Genomic DNA, 20785 nt, shown 5'->3' with positions numbered 1-20785 from the left:
TCTTTTTTTTTTGTTTGTTTTTGTTTTTTTAATTCATTGATTTTAGAGGGGGGGAGAGATAGAGACAGGGAAATATGAGGCAGAGAAACATCGATTTTGTCATTCCACCCATCCGTGCATTCGCTGGTTGATTCTTGTGTGTGCCCTGACAGGGGATGGGACCTGCAACCTTGGTGTATCAGATGACACTCTAAGCCACTGAGCTCCTCAGCCAGGGCCACACACCCATCTTTTAAACTGCTCCCTCCTGCTGCCTCTCCTCCTACTCTCTTCCTTGTTCACTGTGTTCCAGCCACACTGACCTCTCTGTTGCTCATTAAATATGCCAAGCTCCTGCGGACGCACTCTCCCCCTGCCTGGACTGCTCTTCCTCCCTAAGCAACTAGCACAGCACTTCCCATCGCATCCCTACGCTGCTTCTATTTTCCCTCTTCCTTCTCATTACTCTCTGACACATGTTTCTCTGTTTTCTATGCCCTTTCCACCAGAACTAAGCTCTGAGGGGGCAGAAATCTTTGTTTGCTTCACTGCTATGTCCGAGTGTGTGCTAAATTACTACATGAAATACCCTCTTCGTCCTTCCCAGATAACTCCCTACCCTCTACAGCTAAAGTAGTCCCCTCTATCTTGTTACCTCATTTGATCTCATCCATGGTGCTTAATGATAGTTATTTGTTACACAGGTATCCTCTGTCCTCTACCTCAACAGAAAGCAAGGTCTTCTGAACAGGGCTCATTTCTTGTTAACTGCCATGTCCCTCAGTGAACAAGCACGGTGCCTGGCCCAGAGCCAGCTGATCCACCATGCACCCTCCTGCCTGTTTCAACCTCTACCCAGAGCTTCTGGATTTCCAGAACTTCCCATTTATCCCTGTAATTTCTCCACACGGTGGAGCACTATGAACCCTGAGGGCGCTGGACCCACCACATCAAGGGTGCACTCTAAAGCTCTCATATCCTAAGAGGCCTTCTGTCTGAAGTCCCTACCCCTCCAGCCATGGGGGCCTAGACTGCTTGGCGTCCCAGAAGCAAGGGACTGCTCTCACCCTAGAGGGAAGCGATCAGCTGTGACCCTGCTGATCCCTCCAAGGTGCCAGCTGCAAAGCTCTTCCAAGGGTCTGGTTATAAGGGCCACTCCCAGTGAGCACAACTCTGTGGCCTTCTGTTCGTCCCACAAAGGGAGCTGTGGTCAGCCAGGCATGAGAGTTCCAGTGATGAGTGAGGCAGCCCCAGCCCTTGAAGCTCCCGCAGCCTGGTAAGGGCAGTGGGAGAGGCATGCGTAGTGCAGGGAGGGGAGTAGCAGGGCAGGGAGGAGTATAAAGGAGAGTCCTACCTCAGTGTGGGGCAGGACAGCTTTCTAGAGGAGGTGGTGTTTGAGTATTCACAGATACATTGGAGTTAGCTGAGTGGAGAATGAGAGGTGCAGGTGCAAAGGTCCCAGTGAGCAGGGCAGGGGTGTGGAAAAAAAGAGCAGGCAGTTAGACTTCCTGGGTGCAAGAGGCTTTGTGTGTTCAGGGGTTTGGCCTTTAACCCCAGGAACCATTACTGCACCAACTGAAGAAAGATTGGAGTCCTGAACTAAGGCAGAGGGGGAAAAATAGATAACTCATCTGGAAATATCATGGTAACGGGAGACAGTACAGCACAGGGGTGCCAGAGTCAGACTCCCAGTGTGGGTCTCAGGCAAATTACATTTGTGCCTCAGCTTCCTCATTGGAAAAGTGGTGATGACAGCAATCGCACCTGCCTCCTGGTGTTGGTGGAGTGTATGCACTGGAAAAGCTTAGAGTGGAGCGCAGTGCATCATCTTACTCAGAAAGTGCTAACTACGATCACAGAGCTCAGGCAAAGGGAAGACAGACACGATTAAGATGACTTCCAGCATTCTAGCTTGGAAACTAGATCTGCAGTTCTCAAGGTGTAGACCTCTGGGGGTCCCAAAGACTCTTTTGGGGGACCACAAGGCCCAAACTATTTTGGCAATAAAATTAAGACAGCTGTGTGTTTCACTGTGTTATCGATGCTGTGATACAGCAAATGCAGGGTAGTGCAAACTGCTGGTGCCTAGCACAGATCAAGGTGGTGGCTCCATGCTGTATTAGTAGCCACTGTCCCGTCACTCACCATTAAAAAAAAAGACAGTTTACTGAAAAATGTCTTTGATGAGTCAATAAAAGGAATAATCTAATGGGTACTTAAAATTTGGAAGAATTTTTTTCTATAAATGTATTGTAGGTAAGGCGGATAATAAGCAAGTTTAACCAAATGAGAAAAAATCTCCCATGAAGAATTCCAAATAAATTACATAGATAGTTCATCCTAAAGGAGGAAGAACATAACTCCCCACCCCTTAGCTGTGGGCTGTGCAGTGACTTCTTTCCAAAATGTATAGAATGGAAAAAGGGGGGATCACTTTGCAATGGAGAAACCTGGCAAACACTATCGGGTGATCAAGGTCAACATCGACAGTCATAAACTGTGTTGACAGTATGTAACCGTGATAGGAAGTGAGGAAGATGGCACTTTACCTCTGTGATCATCCTCCTCCAAACCCATAACCTCAGTCTAATCCCAGCAGAAAGGAATCCCACAAAATACTTGGCCAGCAGGTATTGGTCAGTTCCTCAAAACTGTCACCAACGACAAAAACAAGGGAAACCTGAGAAACCGTCACAGCCAAGAGGAGCCTTAGGGAGGCAGGACTTGTAAGTGTGATGTTTGAATCCTGTAGCAGCAAGAAGACATTAGGGTAAAACTAAGGAAACGGGAACAAAGTATGGACTTTTGTCAATGATGCATCAGCACTGGCCCACATGGTACTAACTGCAGGTAAGATGCCTGCAGTTAAGATGCACTGAGGTAAGATGCCAGAATAGGGGAGACTGTGAAGTGTCGGCGGCGGGTGGAAAAGTGGACGGAAGCGCTGGTCTGCCTGCTCGATTTCTCTGTAAATCTAAAACTTTTTTAAAAAATAGTTGATTTATTTTAAAATTTTATAACTAATTAGGAATAATTCTACCATCCATCATTCTAACCATAGAGAATGAAAAGTTCCATTACAGGATATCCTATGCATCATTCAACTCAGTATTTACCAAGGTCCCTACTATGTATGCCTCTGACCTGCTTGGTCCTGGCTATTAAAAGATGGACAAAACGAGGTCCAAGGCCTAGTCGGAAATACAAGACATGTTGGAAATACAAGACATTTTAATAGGCAATTATTGCCCAGTGAGGTGATCATAACCACAGAGGAAGCAGTCTGGGGAGGCTTCACAGAAGAGGTAAAAATGCACAGAAGCAAGAAATAAATGGGTTGGGCCTAATTTTTAAAAAACCTGTGACCCTAAGAATGTTCCAGGGTTTTTTCCCCTTTTCTTCTGAAAATTAAAGCACTAGTTATATACCACAGTGTTTTAACTTTGTTTGTATAATGGGGGAAACATACTTTAGAAAATGCCAAAATTTCTATAATTACTACAAGTATATAGGAATTTTGTACATTTCAAAGTAAGTGAATTTTAAAACTAACATGAGTGGTAAAAGAGGAGCTAAAAATAAACATATAAAAATATAAAACACAGATAACATATTGAATGATGGTGCCTAAAATAGATACCGAAAAGGCTGACTACATGAACAAAACTCTGGAAAACAGTAACTTTATAACTCAGCTTTTTGTTTTTTCTTAATTTCTATGGGTATAAACTGGTAATGGCGGGGGGGGGGGGCAGGAGAGCCAAGAGTTCATATCTGCTCACATCTGCTCTGTGACAGGTTAGATATGCAAGAGTCTCTATACGCACTATCAAATGCGATCTTTAAAGCAACCCTTGGAATGAGTGTGGTGTTGTATCCTTTTTAGAGTAAACCAATGCTCAGAAAAATTGGTAACTTGCAGCAGAGCAGGATTATAACCTCAATCCAACTGACAGGCAAGCCCAGGTTCTGTCTGATCTCGCCTGACCACTGACCAGGTACCTGTAACAGGGCAGAAGTCACCCTGTTGGGCGTGTTTCTAATTTCTCCTTTACTAGGATTGCACTGCACTTCATAGTCAAGGGCATTGACCAAAGTACATTTCTAACTTCAGTGTCTTGTTTTCAAGTAACTTACTAGTTAGCCCAATGCTGGGAATACAGTACTCTAAGATTAATTCTACAAATGTTAGTCGACATCCCTGGTGTTCAGAATATCAAATTCACTCATTCAGATGACCATTTCTGCTTAGGTTCAGCGCGAAGACCTCCCTTTTCTTCTTTAAAACTTTATTTGTTTTTAGAGAGGGGGGAAGGGAGGATGAAAGAGAGACAGGTGAACATGATGTGAGTGAGAAGCAGATCGGTTGCCTCTCCTACTCGCCCTGCCCTCCCACTGCCAACCGGGACCATACCGAAACCCAGGCAGGCGCCCTGAGCGGGAATCAAACCAGTGCCCTTTCGCGTCAAGGTCCTTTTATTTTTCTTAACATCATGCTGTCAGATCTCTAAGTTTTACACCGTAACAGCATTTTCGGTGACTGTAAAAGGGATGCAACTCCTTTCCGAACGACAGAGTAATCGTAAGAATTACAAATGGTATGCAGTTTCTTGGGTCTGACAAGATTCTGATATCTTCTGATTCTGTCACCTTGGGCAGGGCTCACTACTTCCTCATTCGTAAATTTGGGGACAAGCCCGTCACTTTGGCGGTGTCACTAGACTGTTGGAAGACACGAAAAAGAAAATGGGGAAAAGGAGAGCTGTCCGTGGCCTAAAAGCCCAAGAGCACTCGTTCTTTATGGGTTCCGAGGCCCGCACACACAGTGCAGCACAGAAGGAGCGGGGAGGAGACCCCGGGCGGGTCCCGCCGCCGCCTCCAGGTGCATCTCGGGAAGGGCTCCCGCCTCCGCCGCGAACCCCGGCCACCCCAGCGGCTCCGTCTCCCGGGCCCTCTCCTGCAACTCACTTGCAGCCAGGGCACAGAGACAAACGCGGCTGGCCCTGGTCTGCCCGGAGCTGCCTGGGTCCCGGGGAGCCTTCGCACAGCTCCTGCACTCCAGGAGTCTTTGTTTCTGTTGGCAGCTCCTGCCCTACAGGTCCCGCCGCAAACCCTGTTTGCGAAGTATCATCGACAAGTCCTCCTTGGAGATGTCCAGTCGTGGGGCGGGGGCATTAATAGAGGTTGCCGGGGGACCCTAAATTTAGATAGGAGGGTCGAAGAGAACGAAATGCTTCGGACCCGGCTCCTCCCATTACAGCTCGGAGGCGGGCTGCCTCCCGCGCTAGCCGCTCGCGCGGGCTCCGCAGGGCGCGTAGACCGCGGTGGGGCGGGGCGCGGCGGGTAGACCAGAGCCTGCACGTGGAGAGACCGCTCTCCGCTGTGGGCCGGGCCCTGGGAAAGAAGCTGCGCTCGTGGGGAAGGGACACTACCACCCCAGGCCCCGCTCCGGAAGGGTGTTTTACTCTTGGGAGTCCCGGAATTGGAGAGTAGGAAAAGAGGAAGGGAGAGCGTGACAAGGCGCGAACATTTCCTGCGCGGGGCCTATAGCGTGGGAAGGCGCCGAACACGGTCAGGGCGGCAGGGTGCAGAGTGACCCAACCACGGGGAGGATGAGCGAGTCTACAGAGCAGGGAGCGGGAAAACAGGGTGGAGCCATACCTGGGTCGGCTGGCTGGAGCAAGGTGCAAGATGGGCATCCCTGAGCATAGCTGCCCAGGGTGGCCACTAGCGGCCCCCCGGTGGGCCCCGGGGCCAGATGTGTGGCGCACCGGGGCACTAGTGGCGCGCGGGGACCAGTGGCCCGCCGAGTGCCGGGTTGTGTTTACATTCTGCTGCCGCTCCACGTTGTGCTGGCGTCCTCGCCTCCCATTGGCCCGCGCTCCCCCCTCAGGGGCGGTCCTCTGGGTCTCCGGGTCTCTTTGAACAAAACGGGTTCCTTTCGGCCGTAGCCAAATGGCCTGCGTGCGCCACAGGATGGCCAAATCCTAGTCCCTCTGTGTTTGTTAAGCCGCTTCCACTTGGTCGTTCGCCGGAGATGAGCCACGGCCTGACACCTTTAGGATCTGGGAGTTGAGGGCGGGAGGGAGCAGGAACAGATTGGCGGGAGGTGCAGAAGCCTAGCGGCGGGGAGCCGGGCCACGGAGGAGGAGCTTCTGAAAGACTCCCTCCGCCGGCGGGCAGCGTAGGCAGGTGAAGTGGGGCGCAGGTGGCCGCAGACTGAGGGTCGGGGCGACATCTACGTCCCCCTAGGAAGGGCAGGCGCGGGCCGAGGCCGAGCGCGCGCGCGGGCCTGAGAGGTAGCCGCGAGGGCGCGCGAGGGAGCGAAGCGCGCTGGCTGAAGTGTCAGTCTGAAGCGCATGCGTGCGGGGCGGGCCTCGGCCGGCCTATATATTGGGTTGGCGCCGGCGCCAGCTGAGAGCCGAGCGGTAGCGGGTTTGGCGGTGAGGAGTCGCTGGGCTTGGGGGGGGCGGGGGATGCGGGAGGGAAAAAAGCAGCCCTCGAGCCCTGCTGCTTCATTCCGCGGGCGGGAGCCTGAGGGAGGAAAGGTGGGAGGGCTGAGATCTAGACGGCTGGTGAGGATGGGTCCCCGCAGTTCGTCCCTGTCAGGACCTTTGGCAGGGGGTCGGGGAAGCGAAGGGGAATGGAGGGCTGCCCGCGAGTGTCGGGCCACGGAAAAGCCTCTCATCCTACGGGCTTCTCTCTCCCACCCCCATTTGGGGAGCTATCCTGTGGGAGAGGATGGGTGTCTGGGACCCCTCCACCGGGAATAAAGTTCCCCGACCAGAAGTTTCCTCGTCTTTAGCCCTTTCTTTCATCGTCACCCTCATCTGGAGCTGGGGTCCTGGTACCCCCTCTAAGCGACGAGCAGGGCCCGGTGTGGGGCTGGGAAGGAGGGGAAGGAGACTGAAGGACGTGACACAAGTCTCAGTTCCCTCCGCCCCCTGCTTCCCCGCCACCGCTGCTCTCCAAATTGGCGCGGAACCGGCTTCTCCACGGCATTTTGCCTCCACAACCCCCTCGCTCCGCGGCTCATCCAAGATGCAGGGGTGGAGAGTGGGAGCGCTGTCTAAGCCCCACTCGAGGGTCCTGTGGAGAGGGTGGAGGATGCAGAGAAGACCCATTTAGGGGGGGATCTCCTTTCATGCGCATTCGGGATATTGGGGTGTGCATTGTAACTATTTGAAAACTCGCGTCCTGGCTGCACAGTAAGTTCAGGAAACGCAAGCATGTGTCCAAAATTAATACCAGTAGATAACTAATATAGTGCCGGACGGCATGGTAGAATGGCTCAGGCCATCTCCTGAGAGGCTTAGCTGTAACCTCTGAATCAGTGTCTGATTGGCACTAGGAGAACATGGATGGCAGTGTATTTGACTCCGGTTTCCTCTCTCCCTTCCAGAGGTTTCATACACTTGAAGAGAATGTCAAGACGCAGGTAACATCATTTGTCTTGGAGATAAGTTTTAATGTTAGCTGCTGCCTTTGAAACGCATGACTTACTAAACTTTCTTTTTAAAAATCCACCACAGTAGCCGTTTGCAAGCTAAGCAGCAGTCCCAGGCCAGCCAGACTGATTCCCCCCAAGAGGCCCAGATAATTCAGGCCAAGAAGAGAAAAACAGCCCAGGTGAGTTAAGGGGAGAGAGGGAAAAGCGAGAGGAAATTTGCTTGCTGGGACCTTAGTTTAACAGTAGTCTTTTCTGTTTCTCAGGATGTCAAAAAAAGAAAAGAGGAGAAGGTCGCCAAGAAACAACAGTATGAGATTAGGGTAATGCAGACCTGGCCTCGGCGGGTTGGGGGAAAACAGGCAGGACGAGGAAGACTAGGATTGGCTTTGCACTCACTAGAAAGGTTCTTCTGGACACTTTTACTTTTGATGCCTCTAGAGGTCAGCAGGGAGAGGGCGCCTCCTTTAAGGGTGGTTTGTGTGTGCCTTCATCCTACTTACAGCTGCAGAGTAGTTTGCCGTCAAGCAGCTGGTTCCTCTTTGTAAATTTCCCCAGTCTTGGAGCTGCCTAGCGCACCAGCGCCTGCCAAGTCTGTCCAATGCACTGCTCTTTGTTCCCCGCTCACCGTAGCGGAGGGCCCTAATAGCTGCTCCTTGGGGCATAAATAGGATGTGAGGTCACTGACAGACTGGCCCCCAGCCCTGGCTACCATTTTCTCTTATGAGTTGTAAATAAAACGCTTCAGACAGTGGTTCTCTTTGAAACCAACACCGATTGCGGAAAGGGTGCTTTAGGTAGTAGTTAAGTAATTGATTCCACTTGATTCTATTTTTAAGGTGTTGCCCTCAAGTAATCTCAAGTATCAGAACAGGATTAACTGGAGGAGGGGGGCTTTTATAAAACAAGGTGCCCTTGCCACTACTTATAAACACAGAAGAAGCATTTCAATTTTATAATTCTAAAAGTTACTAGTATCTGACTACAAATGTATTGATTCCTTCCCTCTCTCAATATCTGATGTCTTGTATTTTGTCTAAAACATCCTGTTCTTTTTAAAGATTTTTTTAAATTTATTCATTTCTAGAAAGAGGGGGAGGGATGGGGTGAGAGAGGGAGAGAAACTTCGATGTGCAAGAGAAATATCAATCAGTTGCCTCTCCCATGCCCCCTACTGGGGACCTGGCCTGCAACCCATGCATGTGCCCTGAGAATTGAACCCAAGACCTTTCAGTTCACAGGCTGGCTCTCAACCCACTGAACCACACCAGCCAGAGCTGTTACAAATGAGGGAGAGAAAAAACATTGATATATTGTTCCATTTATTAATGCACTCTTGTATGTGCGCATTTATTTATATTCATTGGTTGACTCTTGTATGTACCCTGAACAGGGATAAAACCGGCAATCTTGGCATATCGGGCAATGCTCTAACCAACTGAGCTACCTGGCCAAGGTCCCTCTTTATGAAGACTGATATGACTGATTTATAAAATATAAATGTCAGCTTGTTAAACTACATTGCCAGCATGTTAGCTAATGGTGTTTGGGGGAAATTAAAGACTTTAGAAATGTTAGCTTCCATTTATGAAAGATCCCGGACAAAAGCTGGTTTCCTATTACACAAATATTCTTTTCATTTTTTTAAATGACAGAACTGTTGGCCACCTGTATTATCTGGGGGGATCAGTCCTTGCATTATCATTGAAACACCCCACAAAGAAATAGGAACAAGTGACTTCTCCAGATTTACAAATTACAGATTTAAAAATCTTTTTATTGATCCTTCACCTTTGCCTGATTTAAGGTAAGAAAAATTTCAGCAATTTAATGTCAGATTAAAATTGTACTAATGTCATATATGGCACTATGTTATTTTTTGTTTTCATGAGAAAAACTTGTAAAAATGCTTTCTTTAGTAATATTTAAACATTTATAATCTGAGTAGTGCTATTTGCAAATGATAGGGGAATTTAAAACATTGATTCTACACAGTTATTTTCATTTGCTTGCTGAGTACTGTAAGCCTTGTAAGAACTGAATCACCTTTTTAAAGGAGTTTAACTAATTTATCTAAATTCTTAAGATATAAACATTTTAATATGTACAGTATTACTATTTGATATATCAAAACCATTTATTTCTTACCAAGCTTAGTAAGGTCTATTCATCTTTTTTCTAATTAATGACTAGCACTAGGAAGTACAGCTTGTACAAAACATCTAGTGTAATAATTTATATTTGGCTTTAATAAGCAAATTAAGGGACTCAGACATTCAAACTTATCAATCTTTCCCCTCCCCCATACTCAGTCTTACCTTACCCCCACTGTAGGTGACTCTACTATGACCTGTTTGGAGGTGATATGAGACTTGTCGCTACTGGGATCATATGCTTTAAATACTTACCTTTTTAGTATTTTTCTTGAGAAAACATGGTTATCTTAAATAGGAACCTTATAAATTATAAACAAATGGGGACTAGAAAACACTCTTGAAACCTATCAATTTAGGTTATCATAATCCAAGTTTTTGCTGTATAATTTCAGGCTTCTACTTTTTCATACTTTTGGTTTAGAGACCAAATAAATGGTCTCTAAAAGTTAAGGTAGCAATTTTTCCTTAGTTTAAGAGCTTCTCCTTCCAAGTTCTAATTGAAGGTTGGATTTCAGCATCTTAAAGTTGAGTTTTTTTCTATGTAAAAAAGATAGCTTAATTCTTTCTTTCAACCTCTTTCCTCTAGCTGGGGATGTTCAAAGGATGTTTGGCTAAACATGTTAAAGAAAGAGAGCCGGTATGTTCATGACAAACATTTTCAAGTTCTGCATTCTGACCTGGAACCACAGATGAGGTCCATACTTCTAGACTGGCTTTTAGAGGTATGTTCCAGCAATATGAACTTCTTGTCTCTGTATGATGGAAGAAAATATTTAAGCATAAATGTATTTTCCATGGCAGCAGCCAACTTTTGGGGGGGAAGGTCATACTTGCTGTTGTTGATGGTAGCACAATGGACAATGACTGTCTCTAAGAGTAAAGTCATGAGGACACAGCCATTATGTCCCATACAACCCAAACCCAATTCAGAATTCAAGGTATCTGGTATTGCTATGTACCAGGCATCGTTCTAGGTGCTGAGGATATTCAGGATGAACAGAATATATGGTTGACAAGGCTACGCAAAGTGGAAGAACAGGACTAGGCTTCAAGGACTTCAAAAATCCTTTTCTGTATCACCAAAATCAAATTATGATTTACAGCCCTGATATCTTTGTCCTAAACAATAAAGCTTTGAATATCCAGAAGCCCTAAGCCCTCTAGGCTCTGTGTAGCCTCCCTTTATTATGTACCTCTATTCCTTTCAGAAATACACCGTACCAGTGACCTCAAGGGATAATAGTGACCATGAAGTCTCTAAAGATATATGCCAGAACTTTCTTCTTTAAGCCCATTCCCTTTCTCTGGATAATAAAGTATTATTGAGGAAGTGATTACTTATGTTGAAGACAAAATGATTTTTACTCTGTAGTTCCCTATTTCTAACAGATACAGATATCTGATGTATTCTAAGGAAGAACAACTATAGGCTTTTTGGTGGAGTAATACATGGCAGAATAGATCTGTCAGAAGCTCTTCAGAAAAGTTTTTAAGACTACAAAATGTCCTTTTGAGTCACATCATCTTAATTCCTTATTCTGAGTAGAAAGGGGTGTATTTCAATCACATGGGTATAAGAAGGTGGTTGGGTTTTGATTTTCTCTAAATGTCTAGTGTCTAGGAAGCAATTTAAGCACAATTATGTTGATTCTATCTTTTTATGTTAATTTTTATCAAATTTATTCCTATTTTCTCTTAAATATATTATACAAAAGGGGACAACCCCCCAAGAATGGCAGGTCCCTTGTAGTGCAGGCTTCCCCTGCTAGGCAAGTGTTCTAAGAACTCATCTGTAGCAGTGTATCAGTGGGCATTGTTGTGAGAGGCTGCATGCGGCCTCAGTGAATTTTTTTTGAAGACTCAACATGTTTGCCCATTTCATAATGGATGATTTACGAGCACACCACTTAGCAGTTTTTTGATTGTTTGTTTGTTTGTTTGTTTAAGACAGAGAAAGGGAGAGGAAAAGAGGGAGAGGAAGATCAATGTGTTGTCTCTCCCAGGCCCCCTACTGGGGACCTGGCCTGTAACTCAGGCATGTGCCCTAGACTGGGAATCAAACTGGCAACCCTTTGATTCGCAGGCCGGCATTCAACCACTGAACCAGACCAACCAGGGCACAGTTCTTGACCAAAACGGTGTGACCCCTGTGCCCCACCCTCCCTATTCACTAGACCTTGCCCTGAGCAACTTCTTTATTGTCTCCCTGGATGAAAAAATCCTCAAAGGAAAATGTTTTGCTGATATGGAAGAGGTGAAACAAAAAATGACAGAAGCACTAAAAGGCATCAAAGTTGATGAGTTCAAAAACTGTTTTAAGAAGTGGGAAAAAGTCTCAATAGGTGTATTCCCTAAAACGGAGAGTACCATACTTTGCCATATATAATGTGCTCCCATGTATAATGTACATGCACATTTCTGGCCCAAACTTTCAGGAAAGAAACTTTCACTTTATAGTATATAGGTATGCAATTAGTACTACTCATATATAATGCACATCGTTATTTTTCCCTCAGAAATTTGGGCAAAGTAGTACACATTTATACACAGCAAAAAATATGGTATTTTGAAGGTGACTGAAGTTTAAACATGTAAAAGTATATACACAATTTTTTATAAATAAATCCTAGGGGTTTTTTTGGGGTCCCTCCTCATATATGCAAAACTGTAGAGAATATAACAAAATAAATCCAACTGTTAAACTCTACTTTGTCCCAGTACACAGGGTGTGGTAAAAGTACATTTACAGTACAACAATGAATAATACAAGAATAAACTTTCATGTACTCACAACTGGAAACCTACGTTTGCCCAACCCTGTGTTCTTTGAGCATTTAAAAAATGGTTTAGTATTTGAAATTGATTTATTACCTTAATAGTTTAAACTATTTATTACCTAGCTTATTACCTAAATAGTTCAAATCGTAAGGTTTCAATAGACAGAAGATTTGAAATTCAGTATCCATCCTTGATATTCAAATATGTAATTAACTGTGAATAGATTTCCTTACCAGAACCTCTGTCCCTGTTCCCTCATCTTCAAAATGGGGATAATAGCCCCTACTTCATGGAGTTTTGGGAATCAAAAGCTTTCCCTATAACGAGTGTGAAAATGAGAGATAGCATTTATTATTAATAGTAATAACAATAATGAAACATTAGGGGAACTCCCATTGTAATCCAAAATAAGATACAGGTAAAAGACTCTGCCTATCACCAATGTTACTCATTCAGTTTTCTACAAGTTCAGCCAGTGCTGTAAAACATGAGATATAAATGACATAAAAACACTGAAAGGAACACTATTACAGTTTTTTTTTAAATGTCTACCTGTAATGATAAAAAGAATCAGTTGGAACTATTAGAATAAGAATACAAACTAAGCATGAAAACTTACGCATTTGTTAGCAATAAACAATTAGAAAATTAACAGAAAAAGGTCTCAGTAAAAGTGTAAATGTATCTAGGAATAAATACAGTAATTAAGTCCATGTGAAAAAAAACTATAAAATGAGGGCGGGCTGGAATGGGAGTAAAAGGGATAAAACTGTACTTGAACAATAATTCAAAATAAAAAAAACTATAAAATGAGGGTGGTAATAGATTTGTTCATCCTATCTGTGCATGTCATTTGTATCCCCAATCTTAGCTTTGGTAAGTTGGGCTTATGAAAGTATTTTAAAGTCAGAATGCTAAAATATAACTTTCTAATTTGAAGAAATTCATACAATAATATTTAAATCTTTGGATTCTTGTCTAGGTATGTGAAGTATACACACTTCATAGAGAAACATTTTATCTTGCACAAGACTTTTTTGATAGGTTTATGTTGACACAAAAGGATATAAATAAAAATATGCTTCAACTCATTGGAATTACCTCATTATTCATTGCTTCCAAACTTGAGGTAAGTTCTCAGAGTTTATCTAGAGACATATTTACCTATCCGGTTTTTAAAATCAACACATTAATCCCAGAAAACACTACTTTGGTATTAACTCTTTCAGAAAGATGAGTGGTTTTTTAATACATTCTTTTTATTATGATTTGGATATAAAGATAAATATCATAGCCCCGGCTGGCGTAGCTTAGTGGATTGAGTGCGGGCTGCGAACCAAAGTGTCGCAGGTTCTATTCCCAGTCAGGGTTACATGCCTGGGTTGCAAGCCACGGCCCCCAGCAACTGCACATTGATGTTTCTCTCTATCTCCCTCTCCTCCCTCTCTAAAAATAAATAAATCTTTAAAAAAAAACAAAAACAAAGATGGAATATTAAAAAAAAGATAAATATCATAGTTCCGTTTTAGTATCTAAGCCTATTATAAGTCCCTGGTTTAGAGTCCGGGATAAATACCTAGGTGCAATGTTCAATGGTTCATTCTGCTGAATTAAATAGACTGATACTGTCCCCATATACCTAACTACGGCACTTGGATTCAATAGAATGGTCTCTGAAAACTGACTAACCAATCAAATGAAATGCTTTTTGGGTTAGAATAATGGTCTATATGCAGCCTAATATTTTTGCATCTGATAGTGATGCTGGGATAGAAGGCAATCCCTTTACTGCCTGAGATTTTCCTTCACACAATCTCAATATACTTTTCTTAATACATTATGAATATCATTAGTACCACCAACTTTTGAAGCCCGTATTTGGAGAATAGGAGAACTGAATCATGCCTTAATTTCCTTAAGTGTATTCTTTTTCTCCCAAATTTACCTTCTGAGCTTTCAGGGCTATCCCCCAAATCTGCCAAACATGGTGAATAAGTTTGTCTTGAGTCTGTTCTTACCTGAAATCATAGTTTGTTAGATAGTCTTTCTAGACAAATCTTTTTTTAAATAATTTTTAAATTTTTATTATTTTTTTAATCCTCACCTGAGGGTATGTTTGCTGATTTTAGAGACAGAGTGAGGAAGGGAGAAAGAAACATCAATTGGTTGCTTCCCGTTAAGTGTCCTGACTGGGAATCAAACCATCAACCTAGGGATGTGCCCTGACCTGGGATCAAACCTGCAACCTTTTGGTGCACGGAATGACACTCCAATCATCTGAGCCACCCGGCCAGGGCACTAGACTGAAATCTTGATCTTTAGCCTGTTCTCATCTGTGGCAGGCTTTACTCCTACTCCTTTGATCATTCTAGTTGTTGTTCTTTGGACTGTTAAAGCAAACCTGCCATCAGCCAAACTGCACAAGATATCTTTTGATAAACCATACTTTTGTATTAGGGTAAAGGAAATGTTTTGAGTTTCTACAACTTATTAAGTGTTTCGTTTTATTCTGATCAGCATACTAGGCAATCTTAAAACAAGTTTGGCATTTTGTGTGTCAACTGAAATGACTGGTTAAAATACTATTGTTTATTAACTAAAATTCAAGATCAATTCTATGAAAAATAAGTCTAAAAAAAGAAAAAGAAGTCTTAATCAATATGGTTGGCTAATTTAGACCTACAAATGAAAAATATCTTTAAATGTAAGGTTGTTTTATTGTATGATTATTTTACTGAGATTTATAATCACTTTGTGAAGCTATCCTTAAAATGAAGACTGTAGGTGCTTTGTTTATAGCTTTTGTTTTCATCTCAATCTCAAAAGTGCTTAATATTAATGTTAAAATTCATTTTAAAGGAAATCTATGCTCCTAAGCTCCAAGAGTTTGCTTATGTCACTGATGGTGCTTGCAGTGAAGAGGATATCTTAAGGATGGAACTCATTATATTAAAGGTAATAATAGTATCTTTATTATTTCTAGTTGCAATTCAGTAACAGTAATTATCACCGAATGTCAAAGACTACAATGCAAGTAATCAAAACTGATGTTTTAGTATTAGGAACTAGTCCTAAGAGGCTAATGCAGAATACTGACAATGGTATGGGTGAGAAAGGAATTTACTTAACCTGTAATCTCTATTTCTCTTCATCTTTCAAGTTTCTATACTAAGAATATACTACTTTCTTAATTTAAGAGTGATTAAGGACACTTTCAAAGCATATAAATACTTGGTAGTTAGCATATCTTGTACATATAAGAGAATTCTCAAAACTTAATTACTGTCCCCTCCTTCCAACAGAGAAGAGAATGAGAATTATTTCACTGCATTTTTTTCTATATGCAAAGAAAGGGCTATTAATAGAAAAGTAGCAGAGAGAAGCATAAAAGTATGTAATCAAAAGTATTACATACTTTATTACAAAGTATGTTCATTTTTTTCAGTTTATTTATTACAAAGTATGTAATAAAAGTATGTTCAGTTAGAGATTAAAGAGTGAATGCAAGATACTAGAAAACATGTTAATAAATATGAACATCATGGGTTTATTAATAGGATATATAAGAAAACCCAATCAATATGACTTTAATTTATAAATTATAAACTGTACATATTATAAGTTACAAGAGGATGTAAAGAGAAGATGGAATTATCTGGGCAGCTCTACAGGTGTTAAGACCCTCTGTTCTCTCAATTATTTTGGACTTCATGGAGGGAAAGATATCAATTAGGATTTTTTTTTTTAACTTTTACCTTTGACCAGAAGTCTTTGGAAGTCACAGAAAGGAAGAAAAAGTCTAGAATCAATTATTGTAAGATCTGAAAGGAATTAGCGTGGAGTCACTGAACACAACTAAAAGGGCAGTTGTAATAGAGTAGAGAACAAATTTGGAAGACCGTGGGCTGCAAGAAATTACAATTAAAAATAAGCTGAACAAACTTTGTAAATGACTAAGACAACCAGAGAATAATAAAGGGGTCTATGTCACTAATATGCTATAAAACACAACTTTAGATTGTGAGGTTATCTATAAATGCCTACAATAAAAATAAAAGGGGTCAGAATAATAAAACTAGGAAGATATAAGCCAAAAGCAGAGTTTCTGAAATGACTAGTAAAGAAAGTAGCTACATAATGTGGTGTCTGTGTACCTACATTTACTAACAAGCATTTTAATTTCATTAACAGGCTTTAAAATGGGAACTTTGTCCTGTAACAGTCATCTCCTGGCTAAATCTCTTCCTACAAGTTGATGCTCTTAAAGATGCTCCAAAAGTTCTTCTACCTCAGTATTCTCAGGAAAAGTTCATTCAGATAGCTCAGGTATTAATTGACATTGTTATTGAATGGATGCCAATGTTATTGTTAATTACAGGTTTTCTTCAGTGTATTTATCATCTTAAATAGGCCAATCAACAAAATGATAGCATGATGAATTAAATTTACTCCACTGACTACAGTAAAATTTCTGGTGCATAAAATTCTGTCCCCAATATTTATGTTGCTTAATAATTCTAGAAAACAAGTTTTTAACTATGAGTCCAAAATAGATTAAATACCTCTTTTGGATATAAAATGGGGAAAGGTATTTTTAAGTCAGCTGTCTTTAAGGTTTATAAGGGTATGAAATTATTCTATGAGATTCTTACTTTTGTATTTGAATACACAGGATACCTACTTTATGCATTAGAATTAAAATCTTAGTTACAATTTTTAAAACGTTAGGTTCATAATGACCTTTCCTAGGCCAGCATATAACAGATATTCCAACACAGTAACTAATTAAAGGAGGGTACCATTCTTTCCTGTCTACTTCTCACAGTATCTTAAGGCTGCTGTAACTGCCATACGTAAGTGAAGGAAATCTACATTTTTATTCTATGTAGGATGTGAAAATCTAGCCAAAACATTGTGAACACTAAAACTGGATAACCAGTAAATATATTGAAATTGGTTCCTTTTGTATTACTTTTCAATGAAGGCTTAATATTTTTTGTCAGAATTCCCAACACCCCAGGTTCTCATTAGCAGCCATAGATACCCTTTTGATAGAGGGCAAATTTTTGATAAGATAAACAATGTAGAAGCCATTTCTAGAGGTATACAATTCATTTCCAGCTCTTCTACTCATTTTTCCACTGTGCCAATAGGGGCAGCAAACAAAATTTAAGTTTTATCACCTCAGGCCCCTGAAAAACTAGCCCTTTTATAGCTCTTATTGCCTGGATTATACTGCCTCTTAACTAATCTGTCTAGAAACATGTCCCCTTCTTGTGTATCTGCTTCATTGTAGTCTAACAGATGGTTCTTAAAATGTAACTTTCCTGATTTAAAATCTTCTAGTAATTTCTATAATCAGAACTCTAGAGGTTCTGACTTCTTAAAGACCCTTTATGATCTAATCTAGGCTGTGCCTCTGCAGCTATCCCCCACTCTTTTTAAAATAAGGAATGAAGCTACTCCTTATTTCATTTTTACTGTAGGTGTTCTGAACTACTTGAGTTCAAATGGAAAGTAATACTTTCTCACTGATATTTGCAAATGCTCTTTTCCATACATCAAACACTCTCTACCTCCCAATCTTCCTGGCTACCTTGTCCTTAAGATTCATTTAAGCAGCAGAAGTCTCCCCCCACACCCCCCCCCCCCGACCCCGTCTTCCCCACTCTGGATTAGGTACCCTTCCTACTCGTACACATCACAATGTGTAACAATCCCATGTATTCACTTTGACCTACAATCCTAAGACTTCCTTCAGTTCAGGGTAGTGGCTTATCTATCTTTGGATCCCTTTAGTTTTAGCAGTTCTTGGCACGTGGTCCATATCATACACACTCTAAAATGTTAGCTGATAATTAGTAGCCATACATAATACTTACCCTTCTCCTAAATACTTGTACGTTTGCTTTTTTTCCTTTGTTAGCTTTTAGATCTGTGTATTCTCGCCATTGATTCATTAGAGTTCCACTACAGAATACTGGCTGCTGCTGCCTTGTGCCATTTTACCTCTATTGATGTCGTTAAGAAAGCCTCAGGTAAGACATTATTTACCTTCTTACCTGTTCACAACCTTAAAGAGACTATTGTGAACTTAGCATGCTGCTAAACAGCAATTTACAATTTCAATGGACAACATTTAGCAGTGGAGTGACTACCTTCCTTTCTGTTAGTTCTTTCTAATCTTTAATGTATATCCACAAACAAAAAAGATCAAATGGAATTTAAAACCCATTTGAGGTTAACATGATTATAGCTCTGCTGTAAGAGTTCTTTGGGTTTTGACAATTTTAATTTCACGTGTAGAAAGTACTGGTTAAGAAGTTCTAAGTCTTTTTCTCCCTCAGAGTAGCCACATTATAAATATGGTTTGAGTGTCACCTGTTTCGACTTGCTAAAACTTTTTTAAAAATGTTTTACAATAATTATCTTTAAATTTGAAAGCAGGACCAAATTCATTAGGCATATATTAGATACTTTCTGATGTGACCTTCACATTCTGCTAACCCTTTTCTGTCTAGGTTTGGAATGGGACAGCATTTCTGAATGTGTAGACTGGATGGTGCCTTTTGTCAATGTAGTTAAAAGTACTAGTCCAGTGAAGCTGAAAATTTTTAAGAAGATTTCTATGGAAGACAGACACAATATCCAGACACATACAAATTATCTGGCTATGCTGGTATGTTTCTTGTGGGGGGGTTGGACCATCTAGCAAGTCACTGAAATGGACAATAAGGATGCTATGGGATAATAGTGCAGGCAGTTATATAAGATGGTAAGGGGACAGAAAGTTATAATGGGCACAATGATTTCAAAATGCAGAAAAGTTAATAAAGTAACTTTGAGGTCAAAGCAAGATTTGTGAAGTTTCTTAACATCAATACCAGTAGTCCAGGTTAAGTTTTAAAAAATAGTTACAGCAGTTCAAATGGCTGAACCTCTAGAATACGACTATTCAAGTTGTAAAGACATAGGAGAGACCATTGTACTAGGCCTAAGTAGCCTCAAATTAGTATCCAAAAGTCTGGTTTGACTTTATTTTACTAAGGCAGTACTTTACCTTAGCTATTAATCTCTGCATGATTTCTCCACATGTGTAGGATGAAGTAAATTACATAAACACCTTCAGGAAGGTGGGACAGTTGTCACCAGTGTGCAGTGGAGGTATTATGACACCACCGAAGAGCACTGAAAAACCACCGGGAAAACATAAAGAAGCTAACTAATCAGACAAGTATTGACTGAGTACTGGGGAGAATGTCATAAAAATGAACTACTAAATTTTACAGGAAAATACTGCTGACTCTCCTAGCCAATTCAGAAATTTCACTGCCATTCTTTGATTGAAAAAACTACTTAAAGTTGGCACTACGGGAGAAATGTGTTCCATTCCTATGTTAGCGGTGTAAAGCAACAGCAGGACTTGTTTACAAAGATGACTTCATTCCCAAGGTGACTAGACAGAAGCCAGCCACAACTTATGCTATAAAAATATTTTGACCCAGTGTTACTACATTTATCTTGATCAACCAGGAATTTTCATTCAAGTTCTGGACAAGTGCTACCTTAAAGGGTACATTAAGTGATAGAGTACTTGAATCTAGTTTTTAGATTCCCAAAATTGATATACTATTGCTTAGTGCAATTTGGTTCTTGAAAATAAAATTTAAATGTTTACAAAAGTTTAGTTTTGTAATAAGGTGACTAATTTATCCATAGCTGCTATAGCAAGCTATTATAAAACTTGAATTTTTACAAATGGTAAACTTTAATCTGTTTTTTAACTAGAGTATTTGCCTTACCATAACGTATTTAACCTGTAAGGCTTAGAAGAACATGGTGTTTAAACTGTGCTCTAAACAGTGGGAATACCAAAGAAATTATACATGTTGTGGCTCCTACTTGGGTCTTTGACATACAGGTTGCTTTACAGTAACTTTTTTGTATATCACAATTTGAGTGAAAAAAACCTTAAGTCCCCTTTGAAACTATTTATATGAGAAAGTCACTTTATTACTCTAAGGCATCCCTAAGGATTTTTAAAAAACTTTAGTGTGACTAAGGCTTTATTTATGTTTGCAAAACTGTTAAGGTCCTTTTGGAATTTCCACATGAGTTAAGGACAGTGTCAAAGTGATAAAGCTTAACACCTGACCTAAACTTCTATTAACGTGGAAAAGTATTAAATGTGTAACTCCCAGCAACCTATTTATTTAAAAAAACAAAAGCAAAATAAACTTCACATAACAACTTGCTACATATAGAATACCTAATTCTACATAAATGTTTTTTAAATGAAATTTCAGCCTCAGAAGTGAATTAGAAAACAAATTATACTAGATTGTTAGTTTATCCTGTTATTAGACATGTGAATCTCTTCTTTGAAGAATTATAAATTTAAGCTATTATGGAATGAAGTCTTCTG

At 41.2% G+C, this 20785-nt stretch overlaps 1 protein-coding gene across 4 annotated transcripts; it reads left to right on the top strand.

Moving 5' to 3' along the window:
• Positions 1 to 1222: 1222 nt before the first annotated feature.
• On the top strand, positions 1223 to 20713 carry CCNE2 (cyclin E2). 4 transcript variants are annotated; one of them, XM_045861145.1, is made up of 12 exons: positions 1223 to 1255; positions 7382 to 7417; positions 7512 to 7608; positions 7693 to 7749; positions 9082 to 9233; positions 10169 to 10304; positions 13343 to 13489; positions 15220 to 15315; positions 16552 to 16686; positions 18287 to 18398; positions 18882 to 19039; positions 19461 to 20713. In XM_045861145.1, exons 2-12 carry the CDS (start codon positions 7404 to 7406, stop codon positions 19584 to 19586), a joined length of 1230 nt encoding a protein of 409 aa, XP_045717101.1. In that variant the 5' UTR covers positions 1223 to 1255; positions 7382 to 7403; the 3' UTR covers positions 19587 to 20713. The 4 variants fall into 4 exon arrangements, with proteins under 4 accessions (XP_045717101.1, XP_045717100.1, XP_045717099.1 ...); XM_045861144.1 differs by lacking the exon at positions 1223 to 1255 and adding an exon at positions 6086 to 6171; XM_045861143.1 differs by lacking the exon at positions 1223 to 1255 and adding an exon at positions 6372 to 6422.
• Positions 20714 to 20785: the final 72 nt, after the last annotated feature.

The sequence above is a fragment of the Phyllostomus hastatus genome, unplaced genomic scaffold, assembly GCF_019186645.2.
Source record: "Phyllostomus hastatus isolate PE091 unplaced genomic scaffold, TTU_PhHast_1.1 phas_scaffold_21, whole genome shotgun sequence".
Classification (NCBI taxonomy): Eukaryota; Metazoa; Chordata; class Mammalia; order Chiroptera; family Phyllostomidae; genus Phyllostomus; species Phyllostomus hastatus.
The sequence above is the reverse complement of the archived record's forward strand: the minus strand, read 5'-3'. Positions and strand labels throughout refer to the sequence as shown.

What these genes read in the sequence shown, in the direction of transcription:
- CCNE2 (XM_045861145.1), top strand. An exon ending in AGTTCATTCAGATAGCTCAG is followed by an intron (nt 16,687 to 18,286) that starts GTATTAATTGAC and finishes TTCCTTTGTTAG; the next exon opens with CTTTTAGATCTGTGTATTCT. An exon ending in TGTCGTTAAGAAAGCCTCAG is followed by an intron (nt 18,399 to 18,881) that starts GTAAGACATTAT and finishes TTTTCTGTCTAG; the next exon opens with GTTTGGAATGGGACAGCATT.